Genomic DNA, 14,718 nt, shown 5'->3' on the forward strand with positions numbered 1-14,718 from the left:
AAAGTGCAAAGGGTTTCCTTTTCTCCACAGTCCAGCCAACATTTGTTATCTCTTGTCTTTTGATGACAGACGTTCTAACAAGTGTGAAGTGATATCTCATTGTGGTTTTGATTTGCATTTCCCTGATGATTAGTGATACCGAGCACTTTTTCATGTACCTATTAACCATTTGTATGTTTTCTTTGGAAAAATATTTATTCAGATCCTCTGAATTTTTTTCAGATTTTTAATCTATTTTTTAATCAGATTTTTTTTTTGCTATTGAGTTGTATAAGTTCTTCATATTTTGTGGATTTTAACCCCTAATCTGATGCAAATCAGATATGATTTGCAAATATTTTCTCTCACCCAGTAGAATAACTTTTCATTTCCTTGATGGCTTTCTTTGTTATGCAAAAGCCTTTTAGTTTGATGTAGTCCCCATTTGGTGACTTTTGCTCTTGGTGTCAAATCTAAAAAAATAATTGCCAAGACCAATGTCAAGGAGCTTACCCCCTAAGTTTTCTTTTAGAAGATTTATGGCTTCAGGTCTTATGTTCAAATCTTTAATCCATTTTGAGTTGATTTTTATGGATAGTATAGGATAGGGGGCCCAGTTTCATTCTCTTGCATGTAGCAGTCCAATTTTCCCAGCATTTACTGAAGAGACTATCTGTCCTCCATCATATATCTTTGGCTTCTTTCTTGTAAATTAATTGACAATATAGGCATGAGGTTATTTCTGTGCTCTGTGTTCTGTTCCATTCATCTATGTGTCTAGTCTGCTATTGAACCTCTCTATTGAATTTTTTCAGTTCAGTTATTGTATTCTTCAGCTCTGTGATTTCTCTTTGGTACTTTCTTTTATTTTCTATCTCTTTCTTGAAATTCTTACTTTGTTTATGCATTGTTCTCCTGACACTGTGAGCATCTTAGGAACATTATTTTGAACTCTTTATCAGGTAAATCACTTATCTTTGTTTCAGTAAGGTCTATTTCTGGAGTTTTTGTTTGAAACATATTCCTCATCTCTTTCATTTTCTTTGACTTTGTGTTGGTTTCTGCACATTAGGTGAAGAAGCCACAACTCCTAGTCTTCACAGAGTAGTCTTGTGTAGGAGATGAACCTTATCAATCAGCCTGGACTGAGTTTTTGGCTGTCTCTCAAACCTTTGTGATTGTCCAAGCTACTTTCTTTGTTCTCAGTGGCTCCCAGTCATTGAGCATGTGCCACAACCTGTCAGTGTCCCAAAGGGGAGGATCACACACTGCTTAGACAGATTGGAAGCTGGACTCTCAAGACAGCAACTGTTTTGATGTGGGTGATACGGGTATTTTCTCGTTTGTCCAATGTGTACAGGATGCTCAGCTAGTTTCTGGATTTCTTTCAGAGGGAATTACTTCATGTGTAGCTGTGTGTGTGGGAGGAGATGAATTCAGGAGGCTCTTATATCGCCATCTTGGGTGGGATCCCAGGGTACCCTATCTACCACATTTCATTTATCCATTCATCAGTTGATGGATATTGTGTGGTTTTCACCTTTTGGCTGTTATGAACATTCATATATAAATCTTTATGTGGATCTGTTTTCATTTCTGTTAGATAGGTTCCTAGAAGTGGAATTGCTGGATTCCCTATGACACTTTTGAACATTTTATGTAATACTCCTCAGATTTCAGTTTTAGAAAAGATGTCCTAAACTAATACCTGGATCTTGATGGTGTCATCATTCCAGGAACTAGTGAAGAAACCACTGAAAAGTTTAATTCTTTATGTTGCCACTCCCACTTTGCTCCTGTGTCTGGTATAGGGATACTTTAGTGCTGCCACTATCTTTAATTTTATTTGCCTTGGAGAGAAAAGCATTAATGTATTGCAAATCACATAGGCCTCAAATAATTTTTAAATGTTTAATTGTAAATAATATTTGATTAAAAGTGTTTTCATATTGACTGTATTATTAAAATCAGAAAACTACATTTTTGTAAAGACCATTATAATTTGAATAGATACTTAACAAATTTACTTCCATATTTTTTTACTGGATGCATACCTTGATTTTTGCCTTCAATTCTTTGATGAGTTTTTTCCTTTCTAATTTTTTCTTTTGTTTCTGTTTCCACTTTTCAATTTGGGAAGGAAGGAGTCGATCAGAAATATCTTGATCATCAACTTGTATAAAAACAGCAGCATCTGGGAAAAATCCACGTTCCCCCAGAAACAGAGCCTCCTCAGGATATCGTGGGAAACCATCTAATATAAAACCTGTGGAACTTGGTAGAAATTTCATAATTTATTTGCTTACAATGTTATAAATATTGATTTAAAATGAAAAAATATTAATAAATCACAAATTTATATAAGATGTGCAATGAATAGTTTTAAAAGTTTACTGTGGTATCTTTTATTTCTTATAATATTTCTACTTGTGTAAACATGGTGTGTCTTCTCCCAAATGTATTGAATTAGATTAAAATGATAATATTTTATACTTACACTTATATTATAGATAAGTTCTCCTAAATTTAGTCTTAGTATTTGATGAAAAATTAAGAGAAAATAAGTTCTCTGCTTGGGAGGAATGCCCAGCCTTATGACTGTGTCACCATTATGTAAAGGTGGGTTTGGCCAGCCCACCTCTTGTGGGAATCTACCTTTGCATAGTTTTTCTTCTAGTGATACTTCCTTTCATGAAACAGTTTGTACCCTCTTCCCTGGGTCCCCTTATGATCAATGACAATGACTAATGTATGCATACTGGCTCATATGTGTAAGATGATTATGTTCAAATAGAATTATAAAACTTGCCCAGGTATGATGAAACTATAAGGATCAGAAAGATAACTGGAATGTGACTACCTTTTTATTATTAAACAATCAGGCTTTATGAACTTGGTTTTATTATTTGAAAGAGTTAATATTGGGGTGCCTGGGTGGCTCAGATGGTTAAGTGTCTGCCTTCGGCTCAGGTCATGATCCCAGGGTCCTGGGATCGAGCCCTGCATTGGGCTCCCTGCTTGGCGGGGAGCCTGCTTCTCCCTCTCCCTCTACTGTTCCCCCTGCTTGTGCTCTCTCACTCTCTCTATCAAATAAATAAATAAAATCTTTAAAAAAAAAAAAAGAAAGAGTCAATATTGGTTCCCTTTTGAATGAGAATTTATCTTGTTTATCTAAAATTTGGCTTGTTTTAGGTATTTACATTTAAACATATGTTTTCTTCCTCATAGGACTTTTATGAAGATTTGACAGTTTGAGGCCTTATCTGACATTTTAAAATATTTCCAATCATATTAAGTGGGCAAATTTTTGTATTTTGGCTGTAAGATGTATGCCTTTTTCTTTAGAGATGCCTTCAGCATAGTCTCTTCTGTGAGGAACAATTTCATCCCTACTGTTCCAGCCGTGCCTTCTTTGTCAATGACTTCTAAATCTCTACCTCTATACCCAACTTCTCTTTTGAGTTTCTTTTTTTTTTTTAAAGATTTTATTTATTTATTTGACAGAGAGAGAGAGAGATCACAAGCAGGCAGACAGGCAGGCAGAGGGAGAGGGAGAAGCAGGCTCCCTGAGCACAGAGCCTGATGTGGGGTTCAATCCCAGGACCCTGGGTTCATGACCTGAGCCGAAAGCAGATGCTTAACCATCTGAGCCACCCAGGCGTCCCTTCTCTTTTGAGTTTCAATTCAGAATTTTCATGAAGCTGCTTATTTTCTTCATTGATGTGCCCTTCAGGAATTATATATGCATCATACTGTCAAAAATCAGACTCATTGTTACCCTTCCACACTGCTCTTGCTTCTGACTCACTGGTATTCAGGTGCCAAACTTCAGAGACACTTGGACTGCCCCCCCCAGCCCCCTCTTGCTTCTCACATATAAGAGCTAAACCCTGGCATGTCCTCTTCTGTACCCACATTTCCATTTCTACCATTACACCTTAGTTCACCTTATTATATCTTATATATCTATATCTATATAGATATAGATATTGTATTTTATCTCTCCAGGACTCATGCAATAGCCCTTTAAAAATGTGTTGATTTTTTTCCCTGATTATAAAAGCAACAAATCTTACTTTAGAAAAATTGGAAAATAGAGAAAAACATGAAAAAGGGCAAGATTATCTATAATCTCATATCCTAGAGATTACTGACATTTTGTTTTGTTTCTTTCCAGCTTGTTCCTTATGTGTCATCTTGCTATTATATTATAAATAACTTTGTATCTTTTTAAACTTAATGTTATATAATAACATTGCTCACGCTATTACAAATTCTTCATTTTAATACATTTTAATGGTTGCATAATACTTAGCTATTTTATTTAGGCTTTTGACAATTTCAATTTTTACTCTTTTTTTTTTCTTTAGAGAGAGAGAGCACAAGCAGGGGAAGAGGGAGAAACAGACTCCCCGCTGAGCAGGGAGCCCAACGTTGGGCTCAATCCCAGGACCCTGAGCCATGACCCGAGCTGAAGGCAGACGCCCAACCGACTGAGCCACCCAGGTGCCCCTCACTTTTTTACTTTTAATTCTTCAATTCATACGCTTTTTTAAAAAAAAAAATTTAATGTATGGTGTGAGGTCAGGAGCTAAATTAATGAAGAACAACCCATGACTACATTGGTTTTTTGCTGCTGTTGTTTTTTTTAAAGATTTATTTATTTGAGAGAGAGAGAGCATGAGCAGGGGAAGGGGCAGAGGGAGAGGACAAGCGGACCCCATCCTAAGCACAGAGCCCGATGCAGGTCTGGATCCCATGACACTATGATCATGACCTGAGCCGAAATCAAGAGTTGTGCTTAACCGACGGAGCCACCAGATGGCCCCCATGACTACATTGTTGCAGTCGACCTGGTTAAGTTTACCACAACTATTGAGCCAATTTAGGCAACAGGAAATTAAAATTAAAGTTGATGACCAATAACCTCACTCACTCATTTAGGCCATGGACTAGGTGAAAAAGAGTGCCCAGAGGAGTACTGGGACTGGCCAGTTATTTGAATTCTCTATAATATAGTTTCTTTATCTCCAAAGTGAGATAATAAAAGTTTCTATTCCATTGGGTAGTTGTAAGGATTAAGTAAATTAATCCCATCATTAGTGTACATGGATTTAGAATATGGATACTCAACCATGACTACACAGTAGAATCACCTGGGGAGCTCTCAAAAATACAATTCTGATTAGGAAATTGTGGCGAAGTTTTAAACTCTGATGGCATGGAGTTTCTTAAATTTCTCAGTCCTGTCTGAGGTCAGGCTTGTTCTTGGCTTTTAAGAAAGATAACACTGTGGACCGTTATTAAGTGGTCTTAAGTGTAATTATTGAAAGGCTCCAAGAAAAAGAGTCCAGCCCATCATTAGTGTATATGGATTTAGAATATGGATACTCAACCACGACTACACAGTAGAATCACCTGGAGAGCTCTCAAAAATACAAATGCCTGGGTCTCAATCTCACACTTCTAAAAATTTTGATTCAGTTGTTTTGGGGAGGGGGCCCCTGGCATCAGTATTTTTAAATTGATTCCTCAACTGTTTTTAATGTGTAGAATCACTAGTTTATAAGTAAAAGAAAAATCTTAAATTTATGCTGGATTACATTTTTAACTTTAAAGAATAAAGCAAATAAAAGTCAATAATTATATAATTCTATATAAAATAAGATACCGTATTGGTTCCTTAAGCCACCACTCAGAAAGAATTGTTTCAAGAATTTCAGGAGGTAATGGCTCATTTTCCATTAGATTTAATCTGATTGCTTCTTCTTCTTCTGTAAATTGTACATCTGGAGGCTAAAAACAAAAATCAGAAAACAAAAAAAAATTTAAACTCTGTATTAATAAATAATACTCTATTACATAGTTGATTAGGATAAGACCTTTTCTTCTTAGGTCATTTTTAATACTGCTGCTTGTTAACACTTTAAAACTTGAACTTTTTTCTTTAAATCAATATTTAATATGGCTTAAAATATTAAATTATATATTATAGCTAAGAGGAGTTACTAATGATTAGCATAGCTGATTTTCAAACATGGCCTCAGGGTATCTGTTATCACTTTTTGCTAAGAAATTGTTCAATCTATATCACACACCCATAAGGCTTAACTAATTTTTGTCATTTATCTTATAATTCTTCAACCTAGATCCTAATTAAAGGATGGGCCAGCCAGGCAGTCTTCTGGAATATAATCTATACCTGGGTTCATTTACAAGGGAGCATTTGAGAAGAAAAGGGTCTAACTATATCAGAAATGGTTAAAAATGTAGAATTAAGAACTTTCTCTTTTTAAAAAAAATTTTTTAAATGTTTTATTTATTTATTCATGAGAGCCAGAGAGAGAGAGAGAGAGAGAGAGGCAGAGGCAGAGGGAGAAGCAGGCTCCCCGCCCAGCAGGGAACCTGATGCGGGACTCGATCCCAGGACCCTGGGATCATGACCTGAGCCGAAGGCAGATGCTCAACCATCTGAGCCACCCAGGTGCCCCAGAACTTTCTCTTTACAATCCCAGAAAGAAACCATCTAAGAAATATATAAAATGTCTTACAATGCATCATCAGAATTTAATATTTTGAGATCTCTGCTGGTGCTGGAGCAGATTTTTATATTTGATAGAAAACAGAGAACACAATAAAGGAAAACCTTATAGTGTAGGTCAGACATATCAAATAACAGAGTCCCAAATAAATGTTAAGCAACAGTCTTGTCAGGGAAAGCTTTTTAGATTTTTATTGGAGTCATGTAAAACTTAGCATTTTGTATTCTAGATGAGCAGTAAGATATGTATTTAACAAATGGGGAGGATGACATATGGGGAGCTAATTTTTTTTCTTCTTTCCTAGAAACTTTAGTTTTATACTGCTTATATTCTATTTCCCAAAATTAATACCAGTAAGCATAATTATCTGCAAAGAGAGTATTAATATAACTACCGGCTTCCTTGTATTTTCTTCTTCAATCTTGACTTTGGCCTGAATTGCAAGTTCTTCAAGTTCTTGTTTTGTAAACTGTTCTTCATCAGAATCTTCTTCAAATTCAGTTCCAATTTTCTTTTCGGTTTTGAGCATTAGTTTCTCTTGAAGAAATTCTTCAAACTGAATATGAAAAATGCCCCATTTTTCTGCTAATTGTCTTCCACAGATGGTTTTGCCAGAACCATGGGGGCCAATAAGGCATATTCTTACTGGAGGAGCCTGCCACGGGGGTGGGTTGGGGAAAGGTAGGGTAGGAGGAGAGTGAAGACAAGGAAGTTTTGAGTAATTTAGAAAACATAAGGCATGGGGTGCCTGGGTGGCTCAGTCGGTTAAGCGACTGCCTTCAGCTCAGGTCATGATCCCAGGGTCCTGGGATAGAGCCCCTGCTCAGCTGGAAGCCTGCTTCTCCCCCCTGCTTGTGTTCCCTCTCTCGCTGTCTCTCTCTGTCAATTAAATAAATAAATAAAATCTTTAGAAAACATAAGTCTTATTTATTGCTCTCCCTAAAACTGAATTATCACTTCACAACACCAACAGTGTCAGAAGGCACAACCATACACATATTTTAGTAGTCCTCCTGGGCACCATATAAAAATTGAAGTTCATGAAAATAGCCCAAATTATTCAGAAGTGTTTAAATTGTGTTCTATATGTTCTGTTTAAGAAAGCATTGGAATTAGGGGCACTGGCTGGCTCAGTCAGTAGAACATGCAAACCTTGACCTCAGGGTTGTGAGTTCAAGCCCCAGGTTGGGTGTGGAGCCTACTTCATTGGAAAAAAAAAAAAAAGGAAGGCATTGGTGTTCTTGGAAGTATAAGTGACAATGTATTGTGATTTGTATATTTTGATTTTGTAATCCCATGCTAGGGAATTATACTAATAAAATAATTCAAGAAAAACAAAGCATGACATGCCCAAAGATTTCCTAAGTACTATTTCATATCCACAATGACAAATCACACTATGAAAATACTGTGAAAAATGTCTAACAATTAGATGTTAAAATGGTACATCAAAATGATGAAGCATCATGAGGTCTATGTAGAAATATATAAGCTTTCATTGATATAATGTTAAGTGAAAAAGTAGATTGTAAAATATTACATACACTGGAAAGAATATATATCCATGTGGAAGAAGGTGAAAGTAAAATAAAAAAATGAAGGTTCTTGTCTAAAGCTGGTGTAATTATGTGTGTGCTTTATTTTTAAAATGGATAAAATATTACCACCATGTGTTCTTTTATTATGGTAGTAAAATATACATCACATAAAATTTACCATTTTAACCATTTTTTCAGTTTAAATTCAAATATTTATTTATTGAGATGGTATATTTAAATACCATAAAATCCACCCTTTTAATGTATACAATTCAGTAGTTTTGAGTATATTCATTTTAACCTTTTTTTTTTTTTTTTAAAGATTTTATTTATTCATTTGAGACAGAGAGAATGAGAGACAGAGAGCATGAGAGGGAGGAGGGTCAGAGGGAGAAGCAGACTCCCTGCCGAGCAGGGAGCCCGATGCGGGACTCGATCCCGGGACTCTAGGATCATGACCTGAGCCGAAGGCAGTCGCTTAACCAACTGAGCCACCCAGGCGCCCCATTTTAACCATTTTTAAGTGTATAAATCAATGGCAATAAGTATATTCACAATGTTGTGCAACCATCACCACTATCCATTTCCAGAACTTTTTCATCATCCCACACTGAAATCCTGTACCCATTAAACAATAACTCCATTCTCTTCCCTGCCTACCCCCAGCTCCTTGCAACCATTATTCTATTTTCTGTTCCTGTGAAATTGCCCACTTACACATCTGGCTCTTAATGTAGCAAGCAATAAATGTAGCTGTGTCTTTTTACTTCAGCTAAAAAGACAGATAGTATGTGTTGGTTTGACACAAGTCATTATTGCAGAAATCAAAAAAGATAATTATTTTACTTTATATTCCAAAAAGTTGCTCTTAGAACTTAGATATTTTCACCATATTGTTATATCAGATTGGGGACTTCACTATTAAGTAAAATGATGAATGTTGGCAGTAAGTCCTTGAAAAAGCACTCAGGGGCAATCATTAGGATTGGCTAGGAATATTGTTTTCACCTTTAATGGTTCTTTATGAGCCACGTACTCCTCGGGATGCTCCAGAAACTTCTCTCTAGCTTCAGGACTTGAAAAATAGTAGATCTTTTCTCGATATTTAGCTGCTTCATCTGTGCTGCCTGGTTGTAGGATGAAGTTTTCTTTGAGAAACACTGGACAAAAGTGCTTTGTATCTCCCAAGTGTCTTCTCTTCTCCTTAATTCTATCTTCATTCTACAAATATTATTCAGTTTGGAGAACAGTATTAAAAGTATTTTGATGTAAGACTAAAAATTAAGTAAAAATAAATTAAAATAATGCATCTTGAGTAATATTGAAGCCATAACAAGAAGTCTTTAAAACAATCCACAAAAGGCCAGTTCTTGTACTAATTTAATTAATTAAAACATCAGTTTCTCATATCCCTCTGAGTTCACATCTTGAATAATGTCTACTCTGTAACAGTATGTCTTTAAAACACTCAACAATTTTATGTGTACACTTCCAGACCCTTTTCCAAAGTATATCCTACCAATATACATATAAAAATAGACACATATTTAGGCACAGACACAGTATTTTAAAAAATACCAATGGGATAATACTTTACAAGACTATCCTACAACAAGTCTCTTTTATTCCCCCCAAACAAGATATAATGAACAACTTTCTGTGAAGGTGCAAACATGAGACAAATCTATACTTTTCTTGCACCACTCTTGTTCAATTTTTATATGAGAGTTATGCAAATTCCAAAAATGAGCAGGGAAGTATTGCTATTTTTTTACGATGTGGAAGACTTTTTTTTTTTAAGATTTTATTTATTTATTTATTTATTTATTTAGAGAGTGTAAGTGTGGGGAGGGGCGGCAGGAGAGGGAGAAAGAGAATCCCAAGCAGACTCTGCTCTGAGCATCATGTGATGCAGGACTTGATCTCATGACCCTGAGATCATGACCTGAGCTGAAATCAAGAATCTGACGCTTAACCAACTGAGCCACTCAGGAGCCCCTATGTGGAAGATTTTAAGCAACACAGGAATTAGGTAATCAACAAAGGTATATTAGAAATGATTTGTAATTCCCCTCTATCTTTTTTGTTTGTTCAGCTTTTATAGTTCTTCCTAAACAAATTTTAGTAATTCATATTTTGAAAATCCTTTTTATCTTGACTTTAAAATTTATTAGTAGAAAGTTCCTATAATTTAAAACAACCCTGTTTTTAAATTTGATTATATACCCATTTTTGTTTCAAATGTTATTTGCTTCTTTTTTTTACCTAATTAGACTTGTTAGAGGTTTGCCTATTTTATTACACTTGCCAGTGGACCAACTTTTCATTTTTTGAAATTAGGTTTACTGTTTTTATTTTGTATTCTTTTCCTGTTTTGTTAATTTTTGCTTTTATTCTCCTTTCTACATTCTTTTGTCTTTTTTGTGCTTTTTTCCCAGATTCTGGAGTTGAATGCTTAATTAATTTTTCCTGCTAATAAGCTCACTTCAGGTAGGGTTGCCAGACTTAAAAAGTAAGAATTGGTTTCCAATTATATTTGAATTTCAGATAGCAAATAATTTTTTAGTATAAACTTGTACCACACATAGAAATTATTCTTTTATCTGAAATTCAAATATAACTGGGTATCGTGTTGTTTTTTTTTAATCTGGCAACTATAATTTCTACTTCTGCCATACTATAAAGCATTTATATGTGATTTTTCTTGAAGGGTTAGAAAATAATATATTTTTTTTATTTTGAAGCTGAAATATATAATCTATCAAAATTAAGGATTTTGATAAAGCTGAAATAAGGTCATGTGACATTTAAAATTATGTTGAATTCTCAAATCTTTGAGATTTCTCAGTGCTCATCAAGGTAAGTGCACTCTTAATCTCCTTCAGTTATTTCCCCCATCCCTCCACCCTTCTTCTCTTTCCCACCTTCTCAGTCTTAAACAACTGCTGGGGTAGGCCGCAGGAATCCATCAACATCCGCAAGGAGGAAACTGTATGGCATTATTTACCACTATGGGCTAGATGAGTGCCTGGAGACAAACATCAGAGGGACCAGAGTATTAAGATGTCAAGTCCTAGGAGGAATTTTTTTGCAGGGATCTCTGGATTTCCTGGGGAATGTCAGCATCAGCAACTACCAGAGAAGTGCTTGTGGTCTCTCTGGCCCACAAAAGACCAAGAAGGAGGTGTATGGGTGGGAAGGGTCCTCCCCAGCCCTGCATCTGGGCAAGTATGAGAAATCCTAACCAGGCTTGTCTTAGGCCTTCAGCCTTATCTACCTCTATACTCCTGATCTGTGGGGAGAGACACCACTTTGCCTTTTTTAATTTTTGAGAATGTTGTCACCTAAAGCACTCCAGCAATTGTCCTGAACCCCACTGAGAAAAAAAAAAGAAAAAAGAAAAAAGAAAACCACCACCCATGCAAGGGGGCCCAGCCAATTGAAAGATCAGTCAGATCAAATAGATCATAAAACTTTGCTGAAGAGATGGACAGAACCCAATCTCAGAGTAGGAAAATAATGAAGACATTAGTAGAAATTCAAGTAAACACTAGAAAGAGTTCACAGGCACCAACAAAATATGTAAATGGGCCTAAGAAGAGGGTGACCACTTGTAGTAGAATAATGGCCCCCCAAAGATTCCCCAGAACCTGTGAGTGGGTTACCTTATGTGTGTGATTAAGGATGTTGAGATGGGAAGCTCATCCAGCTGGACCCAATATAATTAAAAGGTCCTTAGGAGGGAGGCAAGAAAGTCAAAGGCAAAAGAAGAGATGAGATGATGGAGAGCAAAGGCTGAAGTAATGTGCTTTGAAGATGGAGGAAAAGGCCATAAACCAAAGAATGCAGGTGGCCTCCAGAAGCTGGAAAAAACAGGAAAAGTCTTCTCCTCTAGCAGAAGGAACATAGCTCATACTGATTTTAGCCCTTAAGATTCATTTCAGAGAACTGATCTTGAGAACTATATGATAATTTGATTGTTTTAAGCCACTAACTTTGTGGTAATCTGTTACAATAGCAATAGGACCCCAACGAATGTCTTAAGTGAAAAGACTGAATGGAAGACACATCTACAAATACATGAACAAAAGAGTAAAGAGATGGAGAATTTGAGGGAAAAGATAAAGATATTTGGAGGATAGATCCAAGAGACCTAATTAGTATTGAGTATTATAGAAGGAAAAAAGAAGAGATGGAGAAGAGACCAGAATTATTTTCCCACAGATACGGAAAGACATAACATACTGATTTAAGGGCACCCCAAGTATAGGCAAGATTGATGAGAAAGACAAACACTTGGGCATATCTTGGTATGATTCCTGAATTCTGGAGTGGCATTAGAACTGTTTTTTCTTTTTGTACTTTCTGTTTGGCAAAAAGGAAATATCTTTGTTGTTGATTTTTCCTATTGTAAAAATGATACATTTCTAATGTTAAAAAATCAGGTAATATAGATAAGCACTTAAAAAATAAAAATTACTTTTAAGTCCATCACTCAGAGATAACCACCATTAATACTTTAAGCAGCTTGACTGAGGTATGACTGATGTTAAAACAGTGTACGTATTTATAGTATAAAATTTGGTAAGTTTTGACACAAGTATTCATTTGTGAATTCACCACAACCAAGATAATGAACATATTCATGAATACCAACATTTTGCTCACACTTCTTTGTAAAATCTCTCCTTCCTGCTCCTATTTGCCTCTTACTTGCCCCATCCCCAGGCAAACACCATTCTGTTTTCTAGCCCTATAACTAGTTTACATTTTCTAAATTTTTATATAAATGGAATCGTACAGGATATATTCTTTTTTGCCTGGCTTCTTTCTCTTAGCATAATTATCTTGAGATTCATCCAGGTTATTGCATGCTAATTAGAAGGCTGGAAATTTTAGTTCCACCCTCAGCCTTCTGAGGTGGGGTCAGGGAGAGGGGCTGGAAGTTGAATCAGCGAATGGCCAATGACTTAGTCAATCATGACTGTGTAATAAAGCCTCCATAAAAACCTAAGAGGACAGCTTTTTGGTCTTTTCTTTTAGAAGAGCTTCCATGTGCCACCAAGCAGGGCCCAAAGCTCCACAAAGACAGAAGTTTCTTTGTTCAGGACCTTATCCTATGTATGGCTTTATCTGGCTGTTGATTAGCATTCTTTATCATACCCTTTAATAAGCTGATAAATGTAGGTAAATGTTTTCCTGAATTCTGTGTGCTGTTTTAGCAAATTAATTGAACCAATGGAGGAGATTATTGGAATCCCTAATCTGTAGCTCACTCAGAAGCACAGGAAACAACCTGGGGCTGAGGTAGGGGGTGGGGGAGCAGTCCTTTAGGACTGAACCCTTAACCTGTGGAATCTGATGCTTATCTCCAGGTAGATGGCGTCAGAATTGAGTTGAATTCTCAGACTCCCTGCTGGTGTCATCTTCTGGAACTGCTTGGTGTTGTGTTTGGGAGAACCTCCTCCCATGTTGGAATTAGGTCTAGGAAACTTGAAAGAATTGATAAGGCCCCAAATTAAAAGAATCACTTCCTATTTTATTACTGATAGATACCTGAAGTGGGTGCCTATCAAATGAGAATGGTTATCAAAATTCTGGTGCTAAGGGAGTAGAGTAGTGCCTGAGAATGACCTGTTCCTTTTGCTAATACTGCTCCTTATTATCATGCAAGCAGCCTCCCAAAGAGGCCATTGCTATCTGTATCTTACGTCCCTTAAATATTTCTGTCTCTAATACCTATAGATGTTCCCATGGAAAAAAATTTAAAAGATTTCCCTTTTCTTTTTTCATGGGTGTAATATATTGCCTAAGGAGCCCTGGCATTTCAGGGGTCAAGTGAAGCTGGGTGGAGGCGAAGTGTGTTGAAAAATTTATAAAATCATTTATTTATAAAATTGAGGATGCCTGCTTGTTTTCTTGGGGTCCAAAAGTGCTAGTTACCATCTTTGTGCATCTGGATATATGCACTTTCAGTGATGTGACCAATGTGAATGAGCAATAATAAAGAAGTCATACCTCTTCCTCTTCCTCCTCTTCCTCTTCTGGCTCCTCATCAACTTCAGCTTCTGCCTGATAGTCTTCTGTTTCTTCATCATAATCTTCCATAGTTAACTCCCATGCAACATACTGGAAGGGTTCTGTAAGAAAAAAAAGAAGTAACTTTTGGGAAGATATTTTTAGGATAAAAGGATATTAGCATATTACAGTAGTCAAAGATTAGGAAGAGTGATTATAATGACTGATCTCTTAGTTTAATGTGTATGCAAACAGGTCTTCACAAATTCTTTAAGTGACAACTGGCTGGTTTGGCCAGTGCTCTTTGTGCCCTGTGCTGTTCTGATTAGCAGATTTTTTTTTTTTAAGATTTTATTTATTTTTTGCCAGAGAGAGACACAGCGAGAGAGGGAACACAAGCAGGGGGAGTGGGAGAAGGAGAAGCAGGCTCTCCACTGAGCAGGGAGCCCGATGCGGGGCTCATTCCCAGGATCCAGGTATCATGACTGAGCCAAAGGCAGACGCTTAATGACTGAGCCACCCATGTGTCCCCTGATTAGCAGATTTAAATATTTGAACTATCAACCCTGAATATACTGGATGCTTTACTTCATAAACCATCAAGAAGGGTTTTAAACTTTCACAGTGCTTTTAATAATATT

The 14,718-nt window shown here is 36.3% G+C and overlaps 1 protein-coding gene across 1 annotated transcript in view; it reads right to left on the reverse strand.

Moving 5' to 3' along the window:
- AK9 (adenylate kinase 9) overlaps positions 1-14,718 on the reverse strand; it is a 129,607-nt gene that overhangs the window by 37,681 nt on the left and 77,208 nt on the right. Inside the window, exons 22-26 of the mRNA XM_034991444.1 lie at positions 14,078-14,199; positions 9,068-9,280; positions 6,916-7,176; positions 5,651-5,775; positions 2,034-2,253 (exon numbers count right to left, since the gene is read on the reverse strand). Of these exons, the coding sequence (XP_034847335.1) occupies positions 2,034-2,253; positions 5,651-5,775; positions 6,916-7,176; positions 9,068-9,280; positions 14,078-14,199 (941 nt within the window). The remainder of the gene's footprint in view (positions 1-2,033; positions 2,254-5,650; positions 5,776-6,915; positions 7,177-9,067; positions 9,281-14,077; positions 14,200-14,718) is intronic.

Source organism: Mirounga leonina, unplaced genomic scaffold, assembly GCF_011800145.1.
Source record: "Mirounga leonina isolate KUSES-001 unplaced genomic scaffold, KU_Mleo_1.0 Mir_53, whole genome shotgun sequence".
Classification (NCBI taxonomy): Eukaryota; Metazoa; Chordata; class Mammalia; order Carnivora; family Phocidae; genus Mirounga; species Mirounga leonina.